Raw genomic sequence first — 11,580 nt, 5'->3', positions numbered from 1 at the left:
AGTGAAAGTTAACATTATGTTTTCGAATAACATCCCCAAGAGGTAAAATATATAGTGAAAACAATAGTGGTCCTAAAACGGAACCTTGAGGAACACCAAAATTGGTGCCTAAGGGAGAGCCACCCCGTTCAGCAGAACGGGTATGAAAAATGTATGCACTCACTAACTGTAAGTTGCTCTGGATAAGAGCGTCTGCTAAATGACTAAAATGTAAACAGAACAGACAATTTTTTGCAATGGTAAACAGCCTGAGTGGGACATCATTTTCCACCATCTTTGACCTCACTGCCTGGGCACATTTTACATTTTAGTCGTTTAGCAGACGCTCTTATCCAGAGTGAGTGCATACATTCTTTTTTTATTTTTCATACTGGCCCCCCCCGTGGGAATCGAACCCACAACGCTGGCGTTGCAAACGCCATGCTCTACCAACTGAGCTACATCCAAAGTGTAAAGAGTTTACTGAATAGAACCTCGACAGATACAGTATCCAATCTTTGGTTTTCTGTTTTAAGAGAAACAGGGCTGGCAGATATAATTTAGTTCCTCCCTTTCTCTGGACCACACTCCAGTACAGTAGGTGGCGGTAATGCACCATTAACGTTGGATGCCGACTGCCGATAAACCCCAACGAAGAAGAACAGAAGCACGCGAGAACAACAACTTGTTTAGGGAAGGAGAGACGACGACATGTTAGTCCAATTTTAAAAACCTAGATAGTGGGAACGTGTTTTATTATTTGTGAAAACCCCTCTCTTCCAAGTCGAGGTAAGCAACTTTCGTGGTGTAGTTTGTGCTTACTTTATTCTCCAAATAATTCAAACTAGAAAACAAGCAAGCTAATGTTGGCTAGCTAACGTTACTGTCCACACAATTCCTAGTCCTAGCTTCTCCATTTACATTTTAGTCATTTAGCAGACGCTCTTATCCAGAGCGACTTACAGTTAGTGAGTGCATTAATTTTCATACTGGCCCCCCGTGGGAAACGAACCCACAACCCTGGCGTTGCAAGCGCCATGCTCTACCAACTGAGCTACAGGGGACATCATGTGATATGTGGCAGATTACGTTAAATCAATAACTGTTACACATTTATTGTGGATAATTTGGTAAACGGCAAGTTAGCTAAATTAGAGGGCTACCACTAGCTAGTTGTCTAGGTAACGTTACCTCCCCAGCCTAGTTTGAGTTTAGATCCCTGTAAAACGATATCGTGGAGTTGAGTAAACTCCGCTACCCCCAGCCGAGATGGCAAGCCAAGTTAACCTTTGGCATTTACACCAACGGTTGTGCTAGCTATCTACGGGCTCGAAGTCTAGCAAGGCTATTCAGCCAAAGACCCACTGTCCAATTATGCAGCTATGAATGCAATCTTATCTAGCTATAAAGATACAGTCGAATCTACTAGCTAGTCGGCTTGGTAGAGACTTGTGTACACAAGTCCTTGCAATATCTGGAAACCAAACACTGGATTTCATATTTACGTCATTTAGCAGACGCTCTTATCCAGAGCGACTTACAAATTGGTGCATTCACCTTATAGCCAGTGGGATAACCACTTTACAATATGTTTTTTTTTGGGGGGGGGTGAGGTAAGGGGGGGTAGAAGGATTACTTTATCCTATCCCAGGTATTCCTTAAAGAGGTGGGGTTTCAAGTGCCCTCGTTTGGGTGTAGGGACTGATCAGAGCCTGAAGGTACGGAGGTGCCGTTCCCCTCACAGCTCCATGGGCAAGCAACGTATGCAAGCAAGCAACGTATGCAAGCAAGCAACGTATGCAAGCAAGCAACGTATGCCTGTGATGGGTGTCTGTAGTTTCCTCACACTTTTTACTTTGATCTGGTCTCCGTGTAGATGGTGTCTTATAAGAGACTGAGTCCAGAGGAAGTCCAGTTCTCCAACGCTGCTGCTTCAGAGGAGCCTCCTGCACAGGACATGGTGGAGGTGAGAACTACCTAACACTCTTGTGGGATTCTGTCGTCTATAGCAATGTAGTGTATTGTCACATTTACCCCTAGCTATATGTACATATTACCTCAACTGCTTTGTACCCCGTGCACATTGACTCGTTACCGGAGTAGCTTGAGTGCCAGTCTGTGTTTCTGCTCTGTCACCAACTCCTTATGGGATTGTCATGCCTAAACATTGGGGTGGCAGTAAGTCAGAGCCTAAACATTGGGGTGGCAGTAAGTCAGAAGGATTTTTACAAAAGAGCAGAAACAGACTAGCGTCCTGTCCAGGGGGTGTACTGGTACATCAAGCTGCCTCACCCTACAGAAACAGGAGATAAACTAGCGTCCTGTCCAGGGGGTGTACTGGTACATCAAGCTGCCTCACCCTACAGAAACAGGAGATAGACTAGCGTCCTGTCCAGGGGGTGTACTGGTACATCAAGCTGCCTCACCCTACAGAAACAGGAGATAGACTAGCGTCCTGTCCACGGGGTGTACTGGTACATCAAGCTGCTTCACCCTACAGAAACAGGAGATAGACTAGCGTCCTGTCCACGGGGTGTATTGGTACATCAAGCTGCCTCACCCTACAGAAACAGGAGATAAACTAGCGTCCTGTCCAGGGGGTGTACTGGTACATCAAGCTGCCTCACCCTACAGAAACAGGAGATAGACTAGCGTCCTGTCCAGGGGGTGTACTGGTACATCAAGCTGCCTCACCCTACAGAAACAGGAGATAGACTAGCGTCCTGTCCAGGGGGTGTAGTTGTACATCAAGCTGCCTCACTACAGAAACAGGAGATAGACTAGCGTCCTGTCCAGGGGGTGTACTGGTACATCAAGCTGCCTCACCCTACAGAAACAGGAGATAGACTAGCGTCCTGTCCAGGGGGTGTACTGGTACATCAAGCTGCCTCACCCTACAGAAACAGGAGATAGACTAGCGTCCTGTCCAGGGGGTGTACTGGTACATCAAGCTGCCTCACCCTACAGAAACAGGAGATAAACTAGCGTCCTGTCCAGGGGGTGTACTGGTACATCAAGCTGCCTCACCCTACAGAAACAGGAGATAAACTAGCGTCCTGTCCAGGGGGTGTACTGGTACATCAAGCTGCCTCACCCTACAGAAACAGGTGATAGACTAGCGTCCTGTCCAGGGGGTGTACTGGTACATCAAGCTGCCTCACCCTACAGAAACAGGAGATAAACTAGCGTCCTGTCCAGGGGGTGTACTGGTACATCAAGCTGCCTCACCCTACAGAAACAGGTGATAGACTAGCGCCCTGTCCAGGGGGTGTACTGGTACATCAAGCTGCCTCACCCTACAGAAACAGGAGATAAACTAGCGTCCTGTCCAGGGGGTGTACTGGTACATCAAGCTGCCTCACCCTACAGAAACAGGTGATAGACTAGCGTCCTGTCCAGGGGGTGTACTGGTACATCAAGCTGCCTCACCCTACAGAAACAGGAGATAGACTAGCGTCCTGTCCACGGGGTGTACTGGTACATCAAGCTGCTTCACCCTACAGAAACAGGAGATAGACTAGCGTCCTGTCCACGGGGTGTATTGGTACATCAAGCTGCCTCACCCTACAGAAACAGGAGATAAACTAGCGTCCTGTCCAGGGGGTGTACTGGTACATCAAGCTGCCTCACCCTACAGAAACAGGAGATAGACTAGCGTCCTGTCCAGGGGGTGTACTGGTACATCAAGCTGCCTCACCCTACAGAAACAGGAGATAGACTAGCGTCCTGTCCAGGGGGTGTAGTTGTACATCAAGCTGCCTCACTACAGAAACAGGAGATAGACTAGCGTCCTGTCCAGGGGGTGTACTGGTACATCAAGCTGCCTCACCCTACAGAAACAGGAGATAGACTAGCGTCCTGTCCAGGGGGTGTACTGGTACATCAAGCTGCCTCACCCTACAGAAACAGGAGATAGACTAGCGTCCTGTCCAGGGGGTGTACTGGTACATCAAGCTGCCTCACCCTACAGAAACAGGAGATAAACTAGCGTCCTGTCCAGGGGGTGTACTGGTACATCAAGCTGCCTCACCCTACAGAAACAGGAGATAAACTAGCGTCCTGTCCAGGGGGTGTACTGGTACATCAAGCTGCCTCACCCTACAGAAACAGGTGATAGACTAGCGTCCTGTCCAGGGGGTGTACTGGTACATCAAGCTGCCTCACCCTACAGAAACAGGAGATAAACTAGCGTCCTGTCCAGGGGGTGTACTGGTACATCAAGCTGCCTCACCCTACAGAAACAGGTGATAGACTAGCGCCCTGTCCAGGGGGTGTACTGGTACATCAAGCTGCCTCACCCTACAGAAACAGGAGATAAACTAGCGTCCTGTCCAGGGGGTGTACTGGTACATCAAGCTGCCTCACCCTACAGAAACAGGTGATAGACTAGCGTCCTGTCCAGGGGGTGTACTGGTACATCAAGCTGCCTCACGCTGCAGAGCCGTTCCGACTAGCACAAGCCAAGGCTCGTGCAAGGCTTACTTACTTACCCAGGCTACACCAAGTGCATTGTACTGTCTAGTACTGTACTGTGTAGTATTGCAGTCAAACTGTAACTGTAGTTATGATTTCAGGTGAAGGACCCAGAGGAGACAGAGCGCCCCCTGCTGCCTCGGAGGCCCTCATGTTCTGCCACCACGGCACTTATCTCCCTGGGCTCCCTGCTGCTCCTGATCTGTGGCGTCTGGCTTCTGGGGACCATCTTCTGGCTCCACGCCCCATCCAACAACGTCCCCCACAGGGCCCCGCCGCCCAGGGTCTCCCCAGGGAAAGGTGGGGGAGATGGGGGTGGAGCCCTACCAGAGCCCCAGGCTTGTGGAGTGGTCCCAGAGGCCTGGAGGTTTGACTGCTACCCAGAGAGAGGGGTGGTGGTGACCAGGGAGTTGTGTGAGGCGAGGAACTGTTGCTTCATCCCAGCCTCCTCTTCCTCCTCCTCCACCGCCCCGGGGAGGAATGGTGTCCCCTGGTGTTTCTACCCCCCTGGGTTCCCCTCCTACTCCCTGGTGTCCGTTAACAGCACAGAGTTGGGCCAGACAGGAACTCTGGTGAAGGCAGTGAAGACCTACTACCCTGAAGATATTCTGACTCTACAGCTGGAGGTCCTCTATGAGACGGACCACAGGCTCCGAGTCAGGGTGAGGAAGCACAGAGGACACACACGTGAATACATGCATTCATTCATACAGACGGACGTGAATGTACTGTATACACACACATACATTAATGCACACACACAGGCAGAAGCGCGCGCACACACGTGAATACATGCATTCACTCCCTGTGTCATATCTCTGGGGTCGTAGGCCGTCATATCATTCATCTCTCTTTTGTTACGCTTAGATCACCGACCCGTCTGAGTCGCGGTTCGAGGTGCCAATCACCGTGCCCAATGCCACAGAGAAGGCTTCTAGTCCCGCCTACTCTGTGGAGCTGTCCAATGAGCCGTTTGGCATCATCGTTAAGAGAACTTCCTCAGGAGCTGTGCTGTACGCATGAGTGACTATCTCTATAGTCTCTACTCTCCCTTGCCTCTCTCTATAGTCTCTATTCTCCCTTACCTCTCTATAGTCTCTACTTTCCCTTTGTCTATAGTCTCTACTCTCCCTTGCCTCTCTATAGTCGCTACTCTCCCTTGCCTCTCTATAGTCTCTACTCTCCCTTGCCTCTCTATAGTCTCTACTCTCCCTTGCCTCTCTATAGTCGCTACTCTCCCTTGCCTCTCTATAGTCTCTACTCTCCCTTGCCTCTCTATAGTCTCTATTCTCCCTTCCCTCTCTCTATAGTCGCTACTCTCCCTTGCCTCTCTATAGTCTCTACTCTCCCTTGCCTCTCTCTATAGTCTCTACTCTCCCTTGCCTCTCTCTATAGTCTCTATTCTCCCTTCCCTCTCTCTATAGTCTCTACTCTCCCTTGCCTCTCTCTATAGTCTCTACTCTCCCTTGCCTCTCTCTATAGTCTCTATTCTCCCTTCCCTCTCTCTATAGTCTCTACTCTCCCTTGCCTCTCTCTATAGTCTCTACTCTCCCTTGCCTCTCTCTATAGTCTCTACTCTCCCTTGCCTCTCTCTATAGTCTCTATTCTCCATTTCCTCTCTCTATAGTCTCTATTCTCCCTTTCCTCTCTCTATAGTCTCTATTCTCCCTTTCCTTTCTATATAGTCTCTACTCTCCCTTACCTCTCTCTATGGTCTGAACTCTCCCTTGCCGCTCTATAGTCTCTACTCTCCCTTGCCTCTCTCTATAGTCTCTATTCTCCCTTACCTCTCTCTATGGTCTGAACTCTCCCTTGCCTCTCTATAGTCTCTACTCTCCCTTGCCTCTCTCTAGAGTCTCTACTCTCCCTTACCTCTCTCTATGGTCTGAACTCTCCCTTGCCTCTCTATAGTCTCTACTCTCCCTTGCCTCTCTCTAGAGTCTCTACTCTCCCTTACCTCTCTCTATGGTCTGAACTCTCCCTTGCCTCTCTATAGTCTCTACTCTCCCTTACCTCTCTCTATGGTCTGAACTCTCCCTTGCCGCTCTATAGTCTCTACTCTCCCTTGCCTCTCTCTATAGTCTCTATTCTCCCTTACCTCTCTCTATGGTCTGAACTCTCCCTTGCCTCTCTATAGTCTCTACTCTCCCTTGCCTCTCTCTATAGTCTCTACTCTCCCTTTCCTTTCTCTATAGTCTCCACTCTCCCTTTCTCTATAGTCTCTACTCTCCCTTTCCTTTCTCTATAGTCTCCACTCTCCCTTTCCTTTCTCTATAGTCTCCACTCTCCCTTTCTCTATAGTCTCCACTCTCCCTTTCTCTATAGTCTCAACTCTCCCTTACCTCTCTCTATAGTCTACTATCCCTTACCTCTCTCTATAGTCTCCACTCTCCCTTTCTCTATAGTCTCAACTCTACTTTGCCTCTCTCTATAGTCTCTACTCTCCCTCTCTCTATAGTCTCTACTATCCCTTACCTCTCTCTCTAGTCTCTACTCTCCCTTACCTCTCTCTATAGTCTCCACTCTCCCTTTCTCTATAGTCTCCACTCTCCCTTACCTCTCTCTATAGTCTACTATCCCTTACCTCTCTCTATAGTCTCCACTCTCCCTTTCTCTATAGTCTCAACTCTACCTTGCCTCTCTCTATAGTCTCTACTCTCCCTCTCTCTATAGTCTCTAATCTCCCTTGCCTCTCTATAGTCTCAACTCTCCCTTTCTCTATAGTCTCTAATCTCCCTCTCTCTATAGTCTCTACTCTCCCTCTCTCTCAAGTCTCTACTCTCCCTTGCCTCTCTATAGTCTCAACTCTCCCTTGCCTCTCTATAGACTCTACTCTCCCTTGCCTCTCTCTATAGTCTCTACTCTCCCTTGCCTCTCTCTATAGTCTCTACTCTCCCTTGCCTCTCTATAGTCTCTACTCTCCCTTGCCTCTCTATGGTCTGAACTCTCCCTTGCCTCTCTATAGTCTCTACTCTCCCTTGCCCCTCTCTATAGTCTCTACTCTCCCTTGCCTCTCTATAGTCTCAACTCTCCCTTGCCTCTCTATAGACTCTACTCTCCCTTGCCTCTCTCTATAGTCTCTACTCTCCCTTGCCTCTCTCTATAGTCTCTACTCTCCCTTGCCTCTCTATAGTCTCTACTCTCCCTTGCCTCTCTATGGTCTGAACTCTCCCTTGCCTCTCTAGAGTCTCTACTCTCCCTTTGTTATTCTGGTTGGAATAATCTGTGAATTGGGATGGTTTCATTTGATGTAATATTTGTAAAAAATTGTTTTATGTTCCTGTGTCTGTGTGTTGGTCTGTCTTCATGTTGTGCATATCCCCCCTCCCCCCCCCCCCAGCCTCAACACCACGGTAGCGCCTCTGTTCTACTGTGACCAATTCCTCCAGCTGTCCAGCAGTCTGTCCAGTCAGTACGTCTATGGCCTGGGAGAACACCGCTCCTCCTTCCTACACGACGTCCACTGGAACACTCTCACCATGTGGGCTAGAGACGTACCGCCCACGGTACTGACGCTAACACTAACATGCTGATGCTGAACATGGGAATGATATGGTTACGCTAAATGTTATGGTAATGCTAGCATGCTAATGTTAAACCTATGGTAAATCTAAGGTGATGCTAGAAGGCTAATGCTAAACATATGGTAAATCTAAGGTAATGCTAAACATATGGTAAGCTATGGTAATGCTAGCATGCTAAAGCTAACCACCTATGGTTGGTTGGTTTCTCCTTTTTCTTCTCTATCACTTTTTTAGTTCTTTATCCCTTTTGTTAACCCATCTGAATGGCTGAACAATCATGTAATTAAAGCATTAGGGTGCATCTGATGCTGATGGGTTGGAATGTCAACATCACATCTTGGGGACTGTAACAACGGATAACTTTGTCAGTTGGATGATGGGAACATGAGGCCAGATTGATTCCCTGGTTCTCTGTCCTGTATCTGAAGGAGCTGACACACCCCTGGGGCTCATCCCTTCCACCTTCTACCTCACGCTCCCTCACTCACACACACACACACATATATGTATTTATGTACACAAAACATTAAGGACCCCTCCTCTTTCCATGACACAGACTGACCAGGTGAAAGACAAAATATTTAAGTGCCTTTGGACAGGGTATGGTAGGTAGTAGGTACCAGGCGCACCGGTTTGTGTCAAGAACTGCAACGCTGCTGGGTTTTTTCACGCTCAACAGTTTCCCATGTGTATCAAGAATGGTCCACCACCCAAAGGACATCCAGCCAACTTGACACAACTGTGGGAAGCATTAGTGTCAACATGGCCAGCGTTCCTCTACACCTTGTAGAGTCCATGCCCCGACGAATTGAGGCTGTTCTGAGGGAAAACTCTGCTAAATGGCTTATTATTATTATTATTATTAAAACTCCATATTAGGAAGGTGTCCATCTTTTGTATACTCAGTGTGTATATATATGTATGTGTATATATATACAGTACCAGTCAAAAGTTTGGAAACACCTACTCATTCAAGGGTTTTTCTTTATTTGTACTATTTTCTACATAGTAGAATAATAGTGACGACGTCAAAACTATTAAATAACAGATATGGAATCATGTAGTAACCAAACAAGTGTTAAACAAATCAAAATATATTTTAGATTTTAGATTTTTCAAATAGCCACCCTTTGCTTTGATAACAACTTTTCAAACTCTTGGCATTCTCTCAACCAGCTTCACCTGGAATGCTTTTCCAACAGTCTTGAAGGTGTTCCCACAAATGCTGAGGATGTGTGATGGTGTGGGGGTGCTTTGCTGGTGACACGGTCTGTGATTTATTTAGAATTCAAGGCAAACTTAACCAGCATGGCTATCACAGCATTCTGCAGCGATACACCATCCCATCTGGTTTGCGCTTAGTGGGACTATCATTTGTTTTTCAACAGGACAATGACCCAAAACACACCTCCAGGCTGTGTAAGGGCTATTTGACCAAGGAGAGTGATGTAGTGCTACATCAGATGACCTGGCCTCCACAATCACCCGACCTCAACCCAATTGAGATGGTTTGGGATGAGTTGGACCGCAGAGTGAAGGAAAAGCAGCCAACAAGTGCTCAGCATATGTGGGAACTCCTTCAAGACTGTTGGAAAAGCATTCCTCATGAAGCTGGTTGAGAGAATGTCAAGAGTGTGCAAAGATGTCATCAAGGCAAAGGGTGGCTACTTTGAAGAATCAAAAATATATTTTGATTTGTTTAACACTTTTTTGGTTACTACATGATTCAATATGTGTTTTGATAGTTTTGATGTCTTCACTATTATTCTACAATGTAGAAATTAGTAAAAATAAAGAAAAACTAGTGAGTAGGTGTGTCCAAACTTTTGACTGGTACTGTATGTATGTATGTGTGTGTGTATATGTATATATGTATGTATATGTGTGTGTATATATGTGTGTGTATGTGTATATGTGTGTGTGTGTGTATGTATATATATATGTATATATGTGTGTGTGTGTATGTATATGTGTGTGTATATGTATATATATGTATATATGTGTGTGTATATGTATATGTGTGTGTTAGGTATACTGTAATAGCTCTATTCTCTGTCCTGTGTCAAAAGGAGCTGACTAACCTGTATGGGGCTCATCCCTTCTACCTGGCCATGGAGGAAGGAGGGACGGGGACAGCACACGGATTCTTCCTGCTCAACAGCAACGCTATGGGTCAGTGGCCACGTCCCATTTCTACCATTACGACCTTTACTCTAGCTCCTATGTACTTGGACCGCTATGGGTCAGTGGCCACGTCCCATTTCTACCATTACGACCTTTACCTGAGCTCCTATGTACTTGGACCACTATGGGTCAGTGGCCACGTCCCATTTCTACCATTACAACCTTTACCTGAGCTCCTATGTACTTGGACCACTACGGGTCAGTGGCCACGTCCCATTTCTACCATTACGAACTTTACCCGAGCTCCTATGTACTTGGACCACTATGGGTCAGTGGCCACGTCCCATTTCTACCATTACAACCTTTACCTGAGCTCCTATGTACTTGGACCGCTATGGGTCAGTGGCCACGTCCCATTTCTACCATTACAACCTTTACCTGAGCTCCTATGTACTTGGACCACTATGGGTCAGGCGCTGGTCTATTCCATTTCTACCCCTTTATGTTCAGTATCTCGAATCTACATTGATGTTTGAGTGATGCTATGTCATCTTCATGTCGTGTTTATGAATGCTCTGTGAATGTTGGTTCTGCAGACGTGGCCCTCCAGCCGGGCCCTGCCATCACCTGGCGTACCATTGGTGGGATCCTGGACTTCTACGTCTTTCTGGGTCCCGATCCGGCCTCTGTGATTGGACAATATCTGGAGGTCGTAGGTCAGTCTACAGAAAGACGACAATGCACTCCTTCCTCCCTCATGTCCTTGAAGTCATCACTGTCTGACTTTCCCCTTTCATCTCTCTCAGGTTACCCCTCCATGCCAGTCTACTGGGCGTTGGGTTACCATCTCTGTCGCTGGGGTTACGGAGGTAGCAATGGCACCTGGGACGTCGTCAAGAACATGAGGAATTATGGAATACCCCAGGTACGTACCCGCTGACTCACTCGGTGTGTGTTCACCGTTCTCTTCTGCATGGAACACTGACTGTCTTCCTTGACAGGCAGTGAAATAACATTGTGTGTGTGTGTGTGTTCCAGGATGTGCAGTGGAATGATATAGACTACATGGACCGTAGTCTAGACTTCACCTTTGACCCCGCGGCCTTCCCGACCCTGCCTGACATGGTGAAAGACCTGCACAGCCACGGACAACGTTATGTCATGATATTGGTACGCTGCTCGCTGTGTCTGTAGTAACCCTCACCTCCCCCCTCTAGGACCCAGGGGTCTGTAGTAACCCTCACCTCCCCCCTCTAGGACCCAGGGGTCTGTAGTAACCCTCACCTCCCCCCTCTAGGACCCAGGGGTCTGTAGTAACCCTCACCTCCCCCCTCTAGGACCCAGGGGTCTGTAGTAACCCTCACCTCCCCCCTCTAGGACCCAGGGGTCTGTAGTAACCCTCACCTCCCCCTCTAGGACCCAGGGGTCTGTAGTAACCCTCACCTCCCCCCTCTAGGACCCAGGGGTCTGTAGTAACCCT

At 47.9% G+C, this 11,580-nt stretch overlaps 1 protein-coding gene across 1 annotated transcript in view; it reads left to right on the top strand.

The window, feature by feature from the left end:
- The first annotated feature begins 657 nt into the window (after positions 1–657).
- Positions 658–11,580, top strand: part of LOC311115132 (lysosomal alpha-glucosidase-like) — a 32,750-nt gene continuing 21,827 nt past the window's right edge. Inside the window, exons 1-9 of the mRNA XM_084190339.1 lie at positions 658–768; positions 1,856–1,945; positions 4,554–5,114; positions 5,320–5,465; positions 7,793–7,958; positions 10,046–10,148; positions 10,697–10,816; positions 10,907–11,025; positions 11,139–11,270. Of these exons, the coding sequence (XP_084046465.1) occupies positions 1,856–1,945; positions 4,554–5,114; positions 5,320–5,465; positions 7,793–7,958; positions 10,046–10,148; positions 10,697–10,816; positions 10,907–11,025; positions 11,139–11,270 (1,437 nt within the window). The 5' untranslated portion in view covers positions 658–768. The remainder of the gene's footprint in view (positions 769–1,855; positions 1,946–4,553; positions 5,115–5,319; positions 5,466–7,792; positions 7,959–10,045; positions 10,149–10,696; positions 10,817–10,906; positions 11,026–11,138; positions 11,271–11,580) is intronic.

This window comes from Coregonus lavaretus (genome assembly GCF_964263955.1).
Source record: "Coregonus lavaretus genome assembly, contig: HAP1_SCAFFOLD_200, whole genome shotgun sequence".
Taxonomy (NCBI): Eukaryota; Metazoa; Chordata; class Actinopteri; order Salmoniformes; family Salmonidae; genus Coregonus; species Coregonus lavaretus.
This window is presented reverse-complemented; position numbering and strand designations above follow the sequence as displayed.